Here is a 20,925-nt window from a genome sequence, read left to right as displayed (position 1 = left end):
GTGCATACTGTGCTTCCATCAGCATCTTCTTGTGGCAAAGGTTTGAAAAGTGGTAACTTCTGGCATAGAAAACTGATGGATGGTACAAAAGGAACAAATGTGGTCCCAACAATAAAGGAGAAAGGACTGAAGGTGAAGGGGTGCAGATATTGCTGGGAACAAGGAATCCTGAAAATGGGGTAAGAATAAAAACCCAAGAGAGTAACATTGGACAGACACTAATGACCAGAGAGCACAATAAAAAGAAGGCAGTTTCAGAGCTTGCCTGGCATCAGACAGCTCTCACCTACAAAAGAAAAAAAGAAAAAATTCTCACAGAGACAAGAGGAAGATTGTAGGTTTGCTCCTGAGTGATGGACTAGATATGACCTAATAGGTATTTGCCATCTCTTATTTCTGGGACTCTGATCCAAGAACAAACAGCAAGAGAACCATGAAAAATCAGCCCTGTTGGATCTGGAGTTCTGCCTTGACAAGATATAAAGCTCATTCATAGATCTGACTGTGCTCATGAGACTGCAGTTCAACTCCTGCTGCTAGAGCAAGGGGAGGGAGAAGGAAGATAGAAAGGGGTGAGTGGGAAGGAGGTGGAAGATCTGGGTTGTGACTATAATAGCGACAGTAATTAGAGTGTTTCCAAGCTGCTAGAGAAGTCTTCAGAGCAGAGAACTAGGATGGGAGATGGGGGAGGGAAAAAAGCATGAGAAAGCAAACTGCTGAGAATGCTAGGAAAGTATATGGTGCTTTGTGAATTGTTTAAAACAAACAACTGTGATGGCTTTATATGGGAAAATAAAGAAGTGTATATTTTTCTTCAGAAGTGAATACTATACAAATGATTGCTAGGCTCCCACTTAAAGCTAGGTTACAAACCAGGTTTAAGCAGATTCTTACAAAATGTTCCTGTCTCTGCATTGGTCCATTGGCCCCTAGCCTCAGAGTCACAGTGTTCACCTCTCTTCCCCCTAAATCAATCTACCTACAGACCTAAATCTGTCTCTCTCTCTCTTTCTCTGACATAGAGGTAAAGAGACTTCAAGACACTTGGAAAAGGGATTTCTAAATTCTGAAACAGCTAATATCATGCATTTCTTTCAATCGACTGTTAATACCCCGTGAATTCATTATCAGTGGTTCTCAACGTTCCTAATGCCGCGACCCTTTAATACAGTTCCTCATGTTGTGGTGACCCCCAACCATAAAATTATTTTCGTTGCTACTTCATAACTGTAATTTTGCTACTGTTATGAATCGTAATGTAAATATCTGATATGCAGGATGTATTTTCATTGTTACAAATTGAACATAATTAAAGCACAGTGATTAATCACAAAAACAATATGTAATTATATATGTGTTTTCCGATGGTCTTCGGCGACCCCTGTGAAAGGGTTGTTCAACCCCCAAAGGGGTCACGACCCACAGGTTGAGAACCGCTGCATTAGATTGTGTGCATGTGTGCGTGTTTCAATAGAAGCACACAGCCTGTCAGCCTAATACAGAAAATGAGTAGAAGGCGAATAAATCGGAAAAACACCAAGTTACTAGTTTATAAAATTTAGGTTCTATGGCACTGCCTATTACAGTGGCATGACTATGTGAAAGAAAACATATTAACAGAAGATGATAACCTTTAAGAAAAATCTGGGAATTTGCAGAAAATCTCAAAAAAAGAAAGTCTTCATTAAAGTTATTGAAAATTCTGTACTTGTTTTAAAGATAAATATTTAGTTGAGATGGGTTCTTAACACGATTTGGCCCTTGGGTGATTATTTGATTCTAACAAATGATGTTAATCTCAATGCCTGAGAAGAGTTATAAAGGTACTGGGAGAAACGAAAAATAGAACAAAACAAACTGAATTTCATGTGGAGAATTATATTCATAAAATAAAACACATGCAAATTTATTGAGTAAGGCATGTCAGATAGGCCTAACACAAAAAGCCAATTACATCCTTTGCCTAAAACCTGCTAGGTTATCTTCCCAGTGGAGTTAAAGCTTTTTCACCATGTTAAAACCAAAGAATTGCTAATAAGTACTAGAAACACTGAATTGCCACTATTTATTTCCCATTTATAGGGCATAAAGCCAGAACTCACAGAAATACAATAGGGCTGTCTAGGACCATGTCTAAGGCAAGCTACTCAGTAATCTAAAAGAAACAGAGAAAGAAGAATCTGTTTTTTTCTATTCCATCATCATCTCACTAACAAATCAGTACCAGGCATTAAGAAATGTGAAACAAAGAGCAATTTCACACATATGAACTGAACCTAAACCACGGAAGACTAAGTATTTTCTTGTCACTGTGACATGTGATTCTTTAACCACCTGCTCAATAATCCCTCTTCAGCTGCACAGCTGCTGCCAATTCCACATGCCCAGCTAGGCAGGTGCTTTGGTGAATTACCTGTTCCCTAGTGAAAAGAGTCCTTCACTGACATTTAGTGGGCCCAGAACCTGCCAATCAGCATCACCTATCTTCATTGTGCCTGTCACAGCCAACTTTCATTAGAGAGATCATAAAGGCATACTTAGTACACAATGTGATTTTTGTATTTTGTGGGGTTTTGTTGTTGTTCTTTGTTTTTTAAAGAAAATGGATTTTTATAAATCAAGTAGAAGTGAAAATTCAACTGCTGGGGAAAAAAGCCTTGCCACACAACATAAGGCTGTCTTATCTCAGAGTGACCCCATCTGTCTGGCAGTATTTCCATCCATGATATTTTCCACAAGGGAAATAACAATTGCTTAGCTACCTTTGGAGGTGAGTGGCAGTAGAAGGTGCTATGGTACCTGGCAGCAATAAGAGAGAGAGAGCAGAGCAAGGAGTTCTGGAAACCACATATCATTTCTATACTTCTTAAGTCTCCATGGCTGAGCCCAGGAAGTGGAGTTCCCAGGCAAATAAATAAGGAGTGGCACTTCCACTTGACAGAGCAATCAGTAAACCCCTCAACAAATTATCCTATTCCAGCCATTTAGTTGCTCTATGCTAATTGCAACATAATTACTACCAGTAGCCAAAATTATGCTTTCATATCCTCAAAAAAAGCACAAATCTGTCCAGCTATCCAGACCTCTCACAAGGAAACATTCTCTTTTCTTAATACGTGTGTGTGTGTGTGTGTGTGTGTGTGTGTGTGTATTTCAGAAAGGGAGAGGAAGAGAGAGAATCATCAATGATGAGAGAAAATCACTGATCACTGATCAACTGCCTCCTGCATGCCCCTTATTGGGAATGGAGCCCGCAACCTGGGCATATGCCCTGACTGGGGGAATCAAACCTCCTGGTTCATAGGTCGATGCTCACTGAGTGACACTGGCCAGGCACAAGGAAAAATTTTCTGCCAAGATGCTGGGGGTGGGGAAGACCCAAAGTACTCTCTGAAGGATGGACACAATCAGAAGACTCATGAGACTCCTCATGGCAAGGGCCCAAATTTGAAAGCTCTATACCTAATCAAGGCAAATTAATCTGGGGCTTCTGCCTTCAGTGCCACCTGACAGGATTCAGAAATGAATGCTAACAGCACAAGAGCAAAAAGTTTTGGACTCAATTTAGCTGAGACTTCACTCAGAGACCAGGGACATTTATTAGTTGAAAATAGCCTAAAGACAGACAACACCTCTAGTAAGACCTTGAGACAGTTCTGTCATCAGGAAATACAAAGGTCACAACTTCATCCTAACAAAGCCCAACACCTAAGTGGCAAGCCATCATTTTAAGACTATTTGAAATAAAGGAAGGAAGGGAAGCAACATAGATTCAGCACCTCAGAAAGGCCTTTACCAATACCAAAGGCTAAAATTTCTATTTATATGAAATGGTTGGCTATTGTGTACAGTGTATTCTATACAACTGTCCTCTCAAAATGAGTTTGATTTCTAATCTCTTCTTAAACAAAAGTTTTCTTCAATGTCCTAAATGAAAACCAAATTTTTAGCCCCAAATATTATTTTTACCTAATATACCAGTTGGACACTTCTATGAGATATATACAAGGATAGGGTTCCTTCTAGCTTGTTCTCATCCTTCTCTCATTAATAACCCCCAAGCTCTCAAATGTGGGTGGTGGTGTTTTTTTAATGTTCATCTCTTTGGCACAGTTCTCCCTAATAAAGAGATAGATATGGGCCTTCTGCACAATAAGCAAGTCACCCTTTTCATCAGAATTAAAATGAACAGGGATGTTGTTTTGTTTCCACAGGCCTTGACCAGATAGGCAAATCCTGTGGCTTTTTGTTGTGCAATTACTATTGACCAGGAAGTCACCATTAAAAAGGTACTGGGTCCTTGACTCCCTATATTAACACTACACAGGTTTCTGGTTGTATTCCTAAACAAACTCACAAAAAAATCACTGTATGAATGCCTCATCTCTACAAAAAGAATTAAATATGATGGTTCAAACCAGAGTAGAAACCTCCCCTTGGAGGTCTGACATAAACATCAGGGTTGAGTCTCCCAGACACTATTCCTTCACAACTTAGTACAGGCTAAAGAGGCAGGCACAACATGGCTGGCATCCCCTATTCTTCTGAAAAATGTGTGCCAATGAGCTCTGCATTGTTCCTCACTCAAAAAGAAGAGCCTTTCTGTCTGGCCTCCTCCAATGGCAAGCCCCAGTCTGGGAAAGGAAGAAAATGGCACTGAGGAGCCTGGGAGATGGAGCATATCCAAAGCTCTCAGACAAGACTTGAACCTATGACCTTCACTGTGTACACAATAGGCGGGTGAGAGGGACCGGTTTATCTCTGCAGCAGCAGTTCTCAGCCCTGGGGTAGCACTCCCGATAAAATGACACGACTATTGTGTGTGGCAGCACAACAGCCCTCTCTGCTCACAACCGTCTAAACCAGCACTCCCTCCCCCCGAGACAAAGCAGCAGGGGTGAAATTAACTCACGGCTGCAGAGCAAAGCCTCGCACAGAAAAGAGAGGCCTGAGGGGGACGGGGGACTCTACCCAACCCCTGGGGCTCTGGACACATGGCTGGGAACAGACAGGCTTTCTCCCCCATCTCCCCCACTTTCATTTAGGCAGGAAGCTGTTTCTTTAGAGAATTCAATCATCTGTGATTTGTTCAGAAATATTCCCCCTGAAGGGCTCTGATCTCTCCACCCTGTGTGAGCCTAATTCCTAGAAGCTGAAATGACTGTTTGCTGCTGCCTGTTTCACAAACACACATTAATTGGTCAGATGTGTCTCCTCCTCCTCAACCCCAGAGGGAGGAAGGAGAATCTGAGCAAAGCACAGAGATGATCCAACCGTAATTACACATAAAGGGAAAAGAGGGCAGCATGGGTTTTCCCAACAGGACAGGGTCACAAACCCTCCGGGGGGCAGAGAGCAGTTAAGGGCCAGGCCCAGGAATCCCTCCATCTTGAAGAAAAGGACAGGGGTAAATATGACCTGAAGACTGGAAGGATCACACACCCACAACCTACTTACTGCACACTCCCGGCCACCTTGCTGCCCCTCCTGGGCCACGCACACGTCCAGCTCCCACCCCTTCGCTCTGAACCCCCAACTCCCGGACTAGCCCCCGCCGTCCTGGGCCCCCTGAAGGCAGACTGGCCTCAAACTCTCTGGCCTGTCCCTGCAACCTGGCTGGACCCTAATCCCCTCCCGGGCACCCCTCCCCTCACCCTGAATCCGCACGGCCATGCTTTGAACTTCACCCCGCGCCCCTCGACGCCCCCTCCCCCCACCCACGCAACGACCCCCCCCTCCCCTCCGTACACACCTTCCCCCCGTTCGGCCCCGACCCCCAACCCCCACTTCCTCCGTCAGGCGTCGCCACCCCCGGCTCCCCTCAGCGCCGCCGCCTCTCCTCCCCCAGCCCCGGCTTCACACAAAGCTCCGGACTCACCGCGCGGCCGGTCCCGGGAGCCGCCACCTCCGCTGGCCCGGGGCCCCGGGCCGTAGAGCCGCCGCTGCTACGGGGCCCAGGCCGCCATCCGTTCCCGCGGCCCCTCCCCCCCACCCCACCCCGCCTCCGCTTCGGCTCTCCGCCCCTTCCCCGCGCCGCTCCGCCCCGCCCGGCCGGTGCCGCTGTGTCCGGGCCGCGGGTCCCTCAGCCACCGCCACCGCCGCTGCCGCCGCGATCCGGGACAACCAGGGCCGCCTGGAAGGCACGGACACTGGATCGCCGGGCCCTCGGATCCGGATTCCGGGCTGGTGTGGAGACTGGAGCGGGAGAGCGCAGGGGAAACCCGGAACCTGGATGCAGAAGCCAAATCCTGGGTCTCGGAATGCGCGGTCACAAGGAGCCAGGATTAGAGTCTGCTCTGGGAATGCTGGAAAACCCGGCGAGCCGGTTAAAACAGAGATAAACTCCAAGAAACCTGGATTAGAAGCTCGAACCTAACGCTCTCGCCTCGCGGAAAGAACTCTCGCCGGACCAGACTTCCTCGCAGAGAGGTCTCTGGGGGAGTATCAAAACTTACAGAAGGCACCAGTTCTGTCGGTGCCCTTCAACCGTGGGGAACGGGGTCTGAATGCGAACATCCACAAAGAACAGAAGAGCAAGCAAAGCTCATGATGGTTTCGTCTATTTTATCCCTTGGTTCATCAAAATATCAACCCTCTACTTTTTCCTTTGTTCTCGTTTCCTTTTTTCAGATTACCATTTGTTTTCCTCTTCGAAGTACCCATTTCTAGTCCTTCTAATATCCCTTCTCACCTCACCATCCTGTCATCAAACCTTACTGCTTTTTATTATGTAAAAGTCTTATTCTGTCCTCCAAACCAATATCCTATGTAACTTTTATCTTTCCTTATCTGCCATTCATCTCTGATAGCCCAGCACATTATTACACAGTAGGCATTCAGTGCATGTTTTTTTAAAAAAAATATGTATTTCATTGATTTCAGAGAGTAAGGGAGAGGGAGAAATAGAAACATCAACGCTGAGAGAGAATCATCAATCAGCTGCCTCCTCCATGCCCCCTACCAGGGTCTGAGCCCACAACCCGGGCATGTGCCCTGACAGGGAACCAAACCGTAGAGGCCGATGCTCAACCACTGAGCCACTCCTGTTGGTTTAAAGAACGCCCCCACTCACCACTCACTTGTGAAACACATTCTTCAGGACTTCCTTTCCTAAAACTTCTACCTCCTTCCATAGCAAACAGAAATTTATATTAATTCTCAAGGCTCCCCACATTTTAGCCCCTATTACATTCCTCCTGTGTCCTTGACCATCTTAGTCAACTGCAGTTTCTTTCCTTTCTTTGCTTATCCTGAAGTATCCTCCAACAGTGCCACTCAAGATAGTATGTGACTTGAGGATAGAGCCAGGTCATAAAATACCTTTACTCTCCACCTCTACACACAAAGGTGTTTATATTTTGAGGGGGGGGGGGGGCAGGCAGGGTGTTTGCCAAAGATAAATACTAAGGCTGTCTGGCCTAAGAAGATGATCTCCCTTTGGTCCACCAATATTCAACTTATTTAGGACAGTATAAGGACAGAATTGATCTCAGGTGACTGCAAACTTCCAATCTGTACTAAGTGATATATTACAAGTGAGGATTCAGCTCCTTAGTGGAAAGAGAAAGAACACGGGTTAGTGTTTTAGACTTAAGTGTTAAAATGTTTAGACTTAATTATGGATTAATAATTGAGTAATCATCTCCCAGTGAAGAACATGACTCTGCTGGAGACTGGGCTACAAAAATAGGAAACAAAGGAAAAACTTTCCTACATTGAACCCCAATTTTTAGCCAGAGAAAGTTCTCAGGTCTGGAAGAATACTAAAAATTGTAAAGTGATTGATGTCCTGTATAGTAAAAAAATATTAAGTTTTAACTTCCTGTTCCTCTAGACCCGTGGTCGGCAAACTCATTAGTCAACAGAGCCAAATATCCACTGTACGACGATTGAAATTTCTTTTGAGAGCCAAATTTTTTAAACTTCAACTATATAGGTAGGTACATTGTTATTAACTTAATTAGGGCACTCCTAAGGCTTAGGAAGAGCCACACTCAAGGGGCCAAAGAGCCACATGTGGCTTGCGAGCTGCAGTTTGCCTACCACGACAGACTAAGGGTTGGCAAATTATGGCCCACAGGTCAAATCAGGTTCATGAGCAAAGAATGTTTTTACAGCCCTGGCTGATGTGGCTCGGTGGATAGTCAGTTTGCAGACTGAAGGGTCCCAGGTTCGATTCTGGTCAAGGGCACATGCCCAGGTTGTGGGCCCAATCCTCAGTGGGGGCCATCCAGGAGATAGCTGGTCAACAATTCTCTCTCATCATTGATGTTTCTCTCTCCCTCCCTCCCTCTCCTTCTTCTCTGAAATCAGTAAAAATATATACTTTTAAAAACACTGTTTTTACATTTTTAAATGGCTGAAAAATAAAAAAATTGTGTGATGTGAAAATGATATGAAATTCAAATTTCAGTGTTCATAAAGTTTCACTGGCTCATAGCTATGCTCATTCACTTATTATCGTGGATACATTTGCGTTACAATGGCAGAGTAGAATAGTAACAGGTTGTATGGCCTGAAATATTTGCTACCTAGTCCTTTACTAAAAAAGTATGTTGACCCCTGCTCCAAACAAGCACTGTCCAATAGAACTTTTTGCAATGTTAGAAATGGTCTATATTTGCACTATCCAATTCAAAAGTTACTAGCCACGTGTGGCTATTTGAGGACTTGAAATATGGTTAATATGACAGGAAATGAATTCTTAATTTCATTTAAATAATCACATGTGGCTAGTGGCTACCGTATTAGACAGTACAGCTCTAGACTCTTCTCAAGTCTTCTGTACTGACTTTTGTCCCTTGTCCCAACATCTCACTCCCCTCCTATGACACACTTCTCTATGGACACTTTAGTCTGGCTCCTGGTTCCCCTTCCCTGGCCCTATTTAACTGACTCCAAGCTAGGGTACAAAACTTACTAGGTTTTGTTTCTAGACTCTCCATTGTCAATTAAAATCTGAAATCTGATCAGTTTACCAAGTTTCACCTCATGAATTAATCCACATTACGTGCACACACATAAATGGACATTTACACAAGTGTCTTTGTGTCAGAGGATGGCACTGTGGCTATGTTCTTTCTTTGCATGAGAGAAGTAGAAAAGCCTTCCAAATGCTGGACCCTTGTTGCTGATGGAACCTGTGATATGGATCACCTCCCTCCAAACACATTCACAGAAGCTGAGAACAGCAGATGTGCACTTGCTATTTGAATCTGAGAGAACACATCCTTCATCATAGGACTTTCTTTCCTCCCCTCAGGCCTAATAAACTGAAGTTAGCTGATTTCTCTAGTTTAATAGATGCTTGCTTTTTTACTGGCCTTTTCTAGCTGGGCAGAAGAACAACTCCCAGACTGTCTCAATCTTGGCTAAGAGCTCTAGCAAAGGCATTAAAAAAATTTACCAAAGTAAATGAAATCCACATAAATACACTTTAGTAGAGACAGTACTTAAAATGGAAAAAGTTATAACTCATAACTTTGTAATTATTTGTAAAAGTAATCTTGAAAGTCTAAATTTTTCATACCTCCCTAGGAAAAAATGGGTTTCTGTAAACTTCCAGCTTAAAAAGAAAAGAGGAGACACATAGTTCTCTTTCTCCAGATTAGCTATAGCAAGCAAAAAGTTAAAAAAACAAAAAACACCTCACTCCATTTCAAACATCTGACTGCGAAGCCAAAGCCTCCTAAATCCTGACAGAAAAACCAGTTTTATATATAGCCTACTCTGAGTTTATATAATTAAGATTGGGTCCTGTCTGGAAAAACAAAAACACTGAATCCTTTAGGTACTATATAAATTGTGAGCCACTGAACCCAACCATCCAAAAGGGGGCGCAGAAGAAAACCAGCTCTGAACCATGGAACTTTCCTCAGGCCAAGCTGTCCTAGAGTTGTAGGGTCAGAGCAAAGTGGTATAAAGTACTAAGAGGCTGGCTATTCCTGTGTGAGTTTATATTCAGGCTAATAATTTCCACTAAGCTTTAAATTATGCTACTCATCACTGAGCAATGAAGGCCCATCTACCCTCAAGTCTCTCCCACACTTCCTCTCTGGTGTCTGCAAATAAGGGACCTAATACCACCACCACATGAACTAAAGACAGGCTTTCACAGTCTAACCATGAAAAGAAGTTTCCAAGTTACTCTGCCATTTTCTCATGTGGCTCCAGCTGCATATTTTGGATGTGAGGTGGTTCTTATAAACTTGGAAGGCCCTTATAAACTTTATCATGGTACACAAATGGTTTCATAACCTGAACTCTTATAGTTCCTGATGTTTTTCTTTAGGCATGCACACAATCTATCCAGGTGGAAAAACCAATCCAGACTCTTTTGTGCTCAGGCTGTCATTTAAATAAAAAGGCAGATTAACTTTTCTTCTTCCGGCCCTAGGCTCTTTACCTCGTGCCTTTTGGTTTTATTTTGGTATTAAGGAAACCAGACAGCCCGGCCAGTGTGGCTCAGTGGTTGAACATCGACCTATGATCCAGGAGGTCACAGTTGATTCCTGGTCAGGGCACATGCCCAGGATGCAGGCTCAATCCCCAGTAGGGGACATGCAGGAGGCAGCCTATCAATGATTCTCTTTCATCATTAATGTTTCCATGTCCCTCTCCCTCTCCCTTCCTCTCTGAAATCAATAAAAATATATTTTAAAAAATGAAAGAAAGAAAACTAGATAATTCCAGCTCAGAATTCAAGGTGCTACTGCTTGGTAAATTATTAACTGCATAGTGAACCTAATGTGGATTCACTAATAGTACCAGGGTCTGTAGGAGGCCAAAAAGAGACTTTTCCCCCTAAAGACATGCCCTTAGCTGTCTTTTCCATTTTCTCTATAGAGGTTGAACGGGAAAGGAAAGAAAATACTACATGTTTGCATCACCAGAACAAGAATCAGGTGGGAAATCCAGAGTGAACAGGCCCCCTCAAAACCAGTGCCTAAAGCTATGCAACAAGCAGGGTTCACAGTTGAGTGAACATCAATGCATAATGAGTGGAGGTATTTCCATGCAAATAAATGCTGAATATGAAGGATTAAAGAAAGGGGAAATTAATCTTTTTCATAACACCGGGCACTTTTTTTCTCTCCCTTGTGCTCTCTTTTTAAGTCATGCACACAACTGCTGGAGGGGATCCAACTTCCCCAGTGTGGTGGTGCTGCTTCATAAAAAGCAGAACATACGCATTTAAGACCATGAATTCCCTGATACCAGCAACTGAGATTCTGATAGCTCTTCTGAACAGCCTCAGAAGAAAGGCTTTGCTAAGTGGGGGCCAGACTGACTAGTAAAAATCTCATTTCAAACCAACCTCCTATTTTTCCAAAACACACAGCTTCCTGGGGTGTGGATGGTTTAAAGGGTTTGGTTTCAGCATCTGGGGGTATTTGGATGCAATTACTGAAGGGATTTTATTTTTCAGTTTGTTTCTAATTGCCCCATCCAAGTGATGCTTTTGCAATACCAACAAAATAAATAGGGCAGTTTCATGCTGCTTGAGCAGGTGGCTCCATCTCTTCCCAGTCTGATCTACTTAATGCCTAATGTCTCAAACCAGAGAACAAAGTGGTAGCACCTATTCAGACTATCTCTTAAAAAAATTTTTTGTTTTAAAAATCTGCCAACGAAGTTTTTTGTCCTATCACAGGTTTGTATCAAACACAGGATTTCTCAGACATCCAAATTGTCTATCAGGCTACCATCTTTGGGGGGACAGGGGGCCTCAAAATTCAAGTGGTCCCTCCAAAATCGTTAACCTAGGTTAAGAATTTTCCCAAGGAACAATTTGTTCCTTTTTCCTCAAATACCATTCTGAGAAAAAATGTCAAAGACCTAGAATTTTTAAAATAGGTTTTTATAAATAATGTATTCAAAGATTCTGACCCACTACATAAAGAATCCCACTCCCTAAGAAAAATATACAAGTTTGATAAGAGTTTAAATTCTGAGAGTGTCAAGCTTGATTCCAAGCCTTGAGATTTCTACTGCTTCAGTTCCAAAGGACCAACGGATAACAATTTTAGTACACAAAACTCCACTAGGCTGTATAGTTCCTTTTCTCCTGGGTCAGACAGCTTTATTCTGCTTCATTAACCCCTTCTTTGCGCCTTGATGGATCTTGGAATCCAGTTTCCCTGTAAGGGAGAAAAAGAAGCCTCATTATTTATTTTTTATATTTGCAATGCAAATCTTTCATGGCCTCCCAGGTCTTCTGGTTACTGTGTTCCTGTCACATTCAATTATCTTGCTTCAGGACTCTGACACTTTCAAACTTCAGAGTTGCATTCTGTAAGAATGAGGAAGCAGTAGGAACACCATATAGAGAGATACAAAAGCATGCACACAAACACAATGAGTATTCGCCTAATGAATCTAAGTTAATATTTCTAATTTTGTAGCTAGTAGAAGAGAAACACCATCTTTTCCAATCTAATACTAAACCAAGTTTTTAAAGAATAGAAAATATAATAGAGAAAGGCATTTCACACAGTGGGAAACCCATTCCTTTGACCTGTTAACTTGCTGAGCATAATGCATGAACCTCCCTCACAATGAGAAAAGCAGTTCAACTCACCCCTTTCCTGCCTCTGACTTAATAGGGGGAGTGACCTGAAACAGTAGAGTAGAATCCACATGAATGCTGTACTGACAAAGGGCCCCTATCACCAGCTAAAAAGGGCAAAGGTCATAGGCTGCATGACTCTTCTAAGTGTTAAAGTTAGAAAACAAGCAACCTTCCTGTCCCAGGTGACCTGCCTTAGGAGTGAAGAACCTGTGGTCTCTAACCTCTGACTCCTCAGATCTACCAGGACAGAGTTTGGTTCAGTGGTAGCAGCCTGAGGAGCCATCCATCTCATGAAAAGAAAGAAACTTGAGTTCCTTCCTGTCTGTCTGGCCTGAGAACAGTGTGTGCAATTTGCTTTCTTCAAAAAAAAAAAGTCTCATTTAAGTCCATAGCAATGCTAATGCTGGAAACAGAAACAATTAAGTTGAACATCATCTTCGGCACTAAAAAAACCACAAAAACAAACAAACAAACAAAAACTAAAACAAGGATCCCCATGTATTACAGGCCCATACCTACAACCTTTGCCCCAATATGCTGTCATTTTCATTTCTTGCAGCAATCAGGTATAAAAGAGCACTAGACTAGGAGTCAGGAGACTCAGGTTCTTGTCTATTAACTAGCTATATGATCTGGGACAAGTCATTGTTCCTCTGGATTTCAATATCCTCATTTGCCCAATTAAGAATACATGTTGTGCGGCTCAGTTGGTTAAAGCATCATCCTGATACACCAAGGTTGGGGGCTTGCTCCCCAGTCAGGGCACATACAAGAATTACCCAATGAATGCATAAATAAGTGGAACAACAAATCGATGTTTCTCTCTCTCTCTTTCTCTCTCTCAAATAATATTTTTAAAACCTTATTTAAAAAAATAAAGAACACATGTCATGACTACTGCACAAAGAGATGTGAGAAAAATAACCACAACTTAACAAGTTTCCTTGTTTTCTAAATTTCTTCCCCCCTCCTCCATCTCTCGAGGGCTATACCTGCTCCTGGAATAACATTACTTCTTTTCTGGACTTTCTCAGAAACCATCCCTAAATGATAATCCAAATGCCATTCACAATAGTCACAATGCTGTTGATTTTATTTTGTTTTTTTATTTTTACAATGCTATTGATTTTAATTTGGGCTTTAGAGCACAGAGTATTCCCAAGGATTTAGAAGTTCTTTCATCCCCTAGGCTGCCTGGTTGGAAATCTGAACATGTGCCAGCAATCTGACAAAGAGCCCTATTACAAAGCAAGTTTGGCCCTGGCTGGCATGCTCAGTGGTTAGAGTGTCGGCCTGTGCACCAGAGGGTCTTGGATTCGATTCCCAATCAAGGGCACGTATCTGGGTTGCAGGTTTGATCCTCACCCTGAGGTGGAGTGCATGTGGGAATGTGGGAGGCAAACAATCAATGTGTCTCTCTCATATCAATGTTTCTCTTTCTCCCTCTCTCCCTCTCTCTCTCTCCCCCTCCCTTTCACTCTCTCTAAAAATTAAAGGGAAAAATATCCTCACTCCTTGAGTGAGGATTACAAAACAAGGCAAGTTTGCCTTTGTATCTCTAACACTACCAAATGACAGGTGCTAAATAAATGTTTTCATCAAATGAATTAAACAAAGAAGGCAGACACTACAAATTTCAAAACCTTTACATTATAGGAACTATTGAGTAACCAAGAATAGACACTATTAAGAGTATCCATGGTAACGGTGGTGGTACCCAGAGGTACAAAGAAGCATGGTGTATTACTCAGCTTTTTAGAACAAGCCAGGACAGAATTTAGAATCCCATCTAGGACTTCAGGCTTCTAGTCCTCTTTATTGAATAAGCTGGCAGAACCAGGTCCCAGTTTCAGTCCTGAGGCTGCCTAGCTGTATAACCCGAAGGAAATCACCCAGTCACTCTTGTCCTCAATCTTTTCAATGCTAAGAAACTAGACTACATAGTACTGACGGCTCTTTCCAGCCCTATGATGTTGTGTCCTAAAAATGAAATGTAAATTGGAATGATTTGTTTCTGAGGCAATCTGAAAAACAAAACAAAACACATAAAACCTAGAAAAGAGCTGGAAACCTCGAAGCAAAAAGATGTGAGCAAAATACAATTCCTATAAACCTGTTTACTCAACTAAAAATGAAAGGGGGAAAAATTCCTACCAACTTACAAAGTTGTTGAAAGGATTACAGCTAACATTAAGTGCTTTCTATATACCAAGTGCTGTGCTAAGTATTTTACATACATTAAGTCATTTAATCAAATAACTAATTGAAATCATATATGTTAAAGTGCCTCATAAACTCAAAGTTCTCTGAAAAAGTAGTTGAGGCTTGGGAGCTGTATTTCTTAGATATGGTCTGTTTTAATTTACCACATAACTCTAGGCAAGTGTTTTCACAATATTCATTTCAGATTTCTCATATTAAAAAAAGAGACATTACCTTCTTCACACTCTCAAAGCTTTACTGTATAAGAAGTTTCCCAAGTATAATTTTTAGAAAACTGCAATCTGGTTATGACAACCTTCAAGTAAGACCAGCTCAGGTAAGATCAACCCATCAGAGCAAAGCACTCAGTGGTAGGCAGACTAATCTCTGACTTCAATTATGATGTCATAAAATAGAAAACTAATAGGAGGAAGGAGATATAGAGGAATAAGGACTTCCAAGGCATTTCCAGGGATTCAGAAGTTCTTTTCATCCCCTAGGCTGCCTTAAAAACAAAACTGTACATGTGCCAGCCAACTGTGAGCTCCTTACAAATAAGGACTTCTTTGCATTCCCTAGCATCTACCACAGTGACTGCCAATAGTAACAATTCTTGGGGTCAGCTGTGGGCAATGAGGGCAAGGGACTAGGGCCTCTTGCATGAAGAAGCAGTCATCATGGCTGCCCTTGGATTACATGGACTCTGAACTTTGAGTTCTAGTTCAGCCTGGACTTGGGATCTGGACAGTTAACTAATGTAACACACAGTATACACTCTCTTAAAAGCAGAGTGATAATGCTTAGTTTCTGTATTTCCCCAATACTTTCACATTTAGTACCTACAGCATTTCAATATTAAACTACATCCTCAATCATGGTGCCTACGAGAAAATCAAATGCATGTGCAACAGATGGGCTAGAAGTTGAAAGGGAAAAATTATTTGCCATCCATTGATATAACTCTCATAGGGATTTTCACATACTTTGCATAAGATATAAGGCAGTATTTGCATGAGTTTATAGAACATGTAGTTTATTTAAAGTAAAAAGATTCCTCTATCTCTCTGAACATTCAACCTATATATTCTACTATACTAAACATTTTTGCATTTCCTAATTTGAGCACAGCCAAACGATAACATATTGCACATTGCTCTTTTCTAAATTATTTCAATTTCAAGAAACACAATTATCCCCAGGTCAAGCAAGCTCAAGTTTACATGTCCAAAAACGTAAATCAAAATGTATACCTTTCAATGAAGGCATATATACATATATATACATGACACAACATGTAAGTGGGTTGTATTCTAAAAGTTTATTTCCAAGTCAGAAGTTTAGAACTTGGAATATATTTCTCATATAACTATCTATAAAAGGTGGTTATGCTCTAGCCAGTTTTGCTCAGTGGATAGAGCGTCGGTCTGCGGACTGAAAGGTCCCAGGTTCAAATCCGGTCAAGGGCACATGCACAGGTTGCGGACTTGATCCCCAGTAGGGGGCCTGCAGGAGGCAGCCGATCAATGATTCTCACTCATCATTGATGTTTCTCTCCCTCTCTCCCTCTCCCTTCCTCTCTGAAATCAATACAAATATATTAAAAAAAAAAATGGTTCCCAAGCCATCCCACAAAAAAATTTTTTTTAAATTTAAACTATAGTTATGGCAGTTAATGAAGTAGAGTACTAACTATATTATTAATATTATGGAACTTAACCACTACAACTAACAATATATCTAGAATAAACTATGAAGCATTCCAAATTAAAAGCCAACTATATATTTTTCCCTGTGGCAGTGGGATTAAAGACTCTCCCAGCTGTAAACTACTGAAAGTGGCCTCTACGACCTAAGGCAAGGAAGTTCTGGCAGAGTGTAAAGTTTTTAGAGATGGTAAAATTGAATGAAAGATAAAGGAATGGGGAGTTACAGAGAACAGAAACTTTATACCTGACTAAATCCTCACTCTGGTTTCCTCTCAATTGAATTTATTTTTCTGAGACACACAGGGATTGGTGAGCCTATTCTTTCCTTTAAAAAAAACACACCAATTTTCACTACCTATTGTTTCTGACCAATGTTTTTTCACCTCGACTGGTCTACCATGAAAGAAGCTGTAGGCCAGGGGTGGGCAAACTTTTTGACTCAAGGGCCACAATGGGTTCTTAAACTGGACCGGAGGGCTGGAACAAAAGCATGGATGGAGTGTTTGTGTGAACTAATATAAATTCAAAGTAAACATCATTATATAAAAGGGTACGGTCTTTTTTTTTTTTTTTTAGTTTTATTCATTTCAAACGGGCTGGATTTGGCCCGTGGGCCATAGTTTGCCCATGGCTGCTGTAGGCTCATAATTTCTATGTAGCTCTGTTGTCCCTGAAACAAGTATACATCCCATTTTGGCTTTTAAAAGCTTTTAACTAACAGAAACAATGGGGAAAGACAGGAGGTTATTAAAACTTGCTCCCTAAGATCATCACTCCTCACCCCTATTAAACCTTATGGAAAAAAATGACGGCCATATATATGCTGAAGGTGGGTCTCTGTCTGGGTAGAGATAGTACTGAAGTAAAACATTTCAGAGAAGTATCTAAACTCTGTGTACAGAGAACATTTTCTCACGGGAGCTTAAACAGTAGATAAAAACCAAGATAGAGGAGGCAGCTAAGAAAAGGTAACTAAGGTAAAGATCAAGGTAGCAGTGGGTTTGACAGAGGAGACATACCACATTTCCTCTTACCACCAGAGTAAGGTGAGAATGGAACAGAGAAGAAGAGGGTAGAATGCCACAACCAAAAAGGAGAGGAAAAGAAAGATTTAAATCCTACATAGTGTAGAAGAAGGGAAAAGAATTTCCAGGGCTACTTGGCTACCCATTGGGGTAAAGTCTGAAGTAAATAATTTGTATAAGTTAAGGGCAACTTATGTTCAGATTTTCTGATTTGTAGGAAACTCAGGAACATATGTGTCATTTAAATCATGAGAGTTGCCTGAATTTTGTAGTGAATATACATTAATTTAAGTTCATACTCAAAGCATTTCATTTTGTGATTGACAGCAGTATTACTCAGTGTACTCAGTCGATCAAAGCCATAGGTACATTGGGGAGAAGGCCTAGGATTCTGTCTTAACAGCTCTATAGGTGATTTTTATTTATCTTACTAGAGGCCCAATGCATGAATTCATGCACGGGTGGGGTCCAGCTGGTCCGCCCCGATAGGGCCAATCAGGCCAATGGCCGGGTGGAGGGGATGTGGGAGGTGGTGGGCTGGCCCTGCCCCCTGGTCCAACTCTGGTTGAACTTCCAGTTGAGGGGACAATTTGCATATTACCCTTTTAATATATAGGATAGTTTGAGAAGTCCTTCTCCACAGAAAAGAATTATAAAGTGGCTAATTGATCTTCAAGATAACGGGTGAGATAGAGTTGTGCACAGCTGAAGACAATGCATGCCCCAGAATCATCCAGTTCACACAGTGGGAAAGCAATGTCACAGAGGCATAAAAATAGTAACTGATATGAGCAAATGAGAGAATAGTTGATGTTGTTTTTTAAAGAAAGTTAGACAAAGAGGATACCACTATATGTTTCCTTAGATTGCTTTGAAACAGAAGAGGCTGCTGTAGGACCAGACAGAGAAAGAGAAGATGGAAGATGAAGAAAAGTTGAGTGTTCAAAGAGTAGTCAACAAGCACTTCCTAAGAGGTGAATATAGAGAGGGTACTATAATCACACATACATAAAAGCAAAAGTTACAGAAAAAGAAATCATCAAGATGTTTCAAAAAGATGAAAAACAAGAGGCTTAGGGCAAAGCTCTAGAAACCAGTAATCAAGGGAATTGGGGGAGGGTGAGACGGAATAGTGGGGAAGTAATGCCTCCAAAATAGACAATCAAGAACAGACACTTAAAAAGTTGTCTTATTCTTGGATTAAATACTAATGAACAATGGATAAATGACAATGTTGCCACTAAGCAGTATAGCAGAACAAAGCACACTCTTTTGGCTGACAAATAGGATTTAAATGTATTGGGGTCCTAAACTGAAGTTTACAATGATTCATTAGCATGCCAATAATTGTGGACCAATCAGGATACACTTTAGAAAAGGTATTCTATAGTTAACCTAATATTAAAGTTATCAATAAATATAAATGTATTAATCCTCCAACACTTGAGATGCTATAGAAGAGGGTAAAAAGAAAATTTTTAAAAAGTTAAACAAGTGAGGTGCAAGATAAAAAAAGAAAATTAGATCGTCAAAGCTTGTGACTTACAGATTTTTGGATTTCCTTTAATGGGAAACTTCACAAGCATTTCCTGGGGATTTGTGCAGATGAAAACAAATGGAGAATCAGATTCTTGACTCATGTCTGGATACTGTGAAATATAAAAATAAAAAGTTCAGTCTAGTTGGGACAAATTGTGAATTTCCAGAAGATCAAAGGATGTCCCAGATTTCACCTCAACATGCTGATGACAGTACTCTTCATTTCATACTCATGTAAAGAGGATTATGCTCAACAAACAAGAACAAACCTTCACCTTTTCTCAGGCCTTAGCACAGTATTCTTATGTAGTCTATTGTCTACCATTTCTTTAAAAAAAAAAAAAAAAAAAAAAAAAAAAAAAGAATGCCTGAGATCTTCCCAGAATAAGACTGCCTGTTCTTTAATATAAGCGACTATGAAGTGGGAGATTCAGAGGTCTCCTTCAGGAACATTGGGCACCCCTTACATTCAACTCAAGTGAAACACAGGAATATTTAAGAAAAAACAGAACATTTGTAAGAATTCTGCTAAAAACAGTCAAAAGAGCCCTTCTCTCACTAAAGGGAAGAAAGATGATTCACTCTGAAAGGTATGAACATGCAAAAGCTGTTTTGCTGGATGCATTCCAGACTTACTTAGGGTGGAAAGGTAACTGATAGAGCAATTCTGAAAATTATTTAGAAGCCTCCTTTGGATCTCTTAACACAAAATAAATCTATGTGAATACTTTGGACTTTTATGCCTTCTGAAAAGACAGACACAACACCTAGAGTAAGATTATGCCGACCACACAATCACAATTTAAAGAACAATTGGGGATTGGCATAAAGTGCTCTCCAGCAATGCCCAACTGATCTGTTGTTTCATTATTTCCTATCTTGGATGTCTCGTGTTTGTTGGACAAATATGATTCATAGGTTGAATGCGACTATGGGTCAGACTTCATTACCAGAGGAGCCTTTCTCCTACTAATTACCATCAAAAGTATGAAATTATTTTCCACTCTTTTTCACCTGCCAAGATGTGTCCTCTAAAGATCTAAGGCTCTAAGTAGAAATGGAGGATTCAGTAAGAAAATTCAAATTCTCTACAGCAAGTGAAGTATGAACAGTCAAACTTCTTTACTGGCCACTCTGTGTTAGGTGGTAAGTAATGCTGTGGAAAAAACAAAGAATTTAAGCAGCCTTTGGTCCTATCCACATACCATGGCTTTCTGTGTGGGACAGGTACGGCAAGTACCTTTTTTTTTAATCCTCACCCCAGCATAAATTTTTCCCATTGATTTCCAGAGAGAGTGGGAGGGAGAGAGGCAGGGAAGAGAGAGAGGGACACATTGACTAGTTGCCTCCTGCACATGCCCCTACCAGGGCTGGGGGGCTTGCAACTGAGGTGCATGCCCTTGACTGGGAATCGAACTCATGACCCTTCAGTCTGGGGGCCAACATTCTAACCATTGACCAAAATTGGCCAAGGCAGTATGGCATGTACTTTGATAACACAAAGCTTAATACCAAGTATCAGCTACAATTATATCACAGCCAAGGTCAAAATGTTCATGGTAGAAAAGAAAGACTAAAGATGGGAGGATAAACTCCTCTTTCTTTACCTCTTGGAGCTTTAGAATTCAAAGAAAAGTAGGGTCCAGCTGTTACCTTTGAGGTGCTTGGGCACAAATAAAACCAGAAGCTGCTATCAAGATCTTTAAACCTAATTCTACAGAGGCCAAAGCAACAGTAGTCACAATTGACATCGCTTCATGTTTTTTGCTTTCTCTTCTGTTTTAATAGAGTATCAAGGTAGAGGACAATGCTGCCAGTACTTCACAGCTCTGCTTTTCCAAAATTGCAAGCCATTTCAGCCATTCTCTCCTTTTTTATCTGC

At 41.3% G+C, this 20,925-nt stretch overlaps 2 protein-coding genes across 9 annotated transcripts in view; both read right to left on the bottom strand.

Moving 5' to 3' along the window:
• Positions 1-5,988, bottom strand: part of ZNF609 (zinc finger protein 609) — a 219,130-nt gene extending 213,142 nt beyond the window's left edge. For 5 of the 6 annotated variants that reach the window (XM_036304442.1, XM_036304447.1, XM_036304465.1 and 2 more), the window contains exon 1: positions 5,879-5,988. The gene's annotated coding sequence lies outside the window, so the exon portion shown is untranslated. The remainder of the gene's footprint in view (positions 1-5,878) is intronic. The other variant, XM_036304479.1, reaches the window with a different exon arrangement.
• A 5,853-nt stretch (positions 5,989-11,841) lies between these two features.
• TRIP4 (thyroid hormone receptor interactor 4) overlaps positions 11,842-20,925 on the bottom strand; it is a 66,591-nt gene continuing 57,507 nt past the window's right edge. For 2 of the 3 annotated variants that reach the window (XM_036304414.1, XM_036304425.1), the window contains exons 12-13: positions 19,051-19,153; positions 11,842-12,140 (exon numbers count right to left, since the gene is read on the bottom strand). In XM_036304414.1, the coding sequence (XP_036160307.1) occupies positions 12,073-12,140; positions 19,051-19,153 (171 nt within the window). In that variant the 3' untranslated portion in view covers positions 11,842-12,072. The remainder of the gene's footprint in view (positions 12,141-19,050; positions 19,154-20,925) is intronic. The other variant, XM_036304432.1, reaches the window with a different exon arrangement.

Source organism: Myotis myotis, unplaced genomic scaffold (genome assembly GCF_014108235.1).
Source record: "Myotis myotis isolate mMyoMyo1 unplaced genomic scaffold, mMyoMyo1.p scaffold_m19_p_1, whole genome shotgun sequence".
In the NCBI taxonomy this organism is placed as follows: Eukaryota; Metazoa; Chordata; class Mammalia; order Chiroptera; family Vespertilionidae; genus Myotis; species Myotis myotis.
This window is presented reverse-complemented; position numbering and strand designations above follow the sequence as displayed.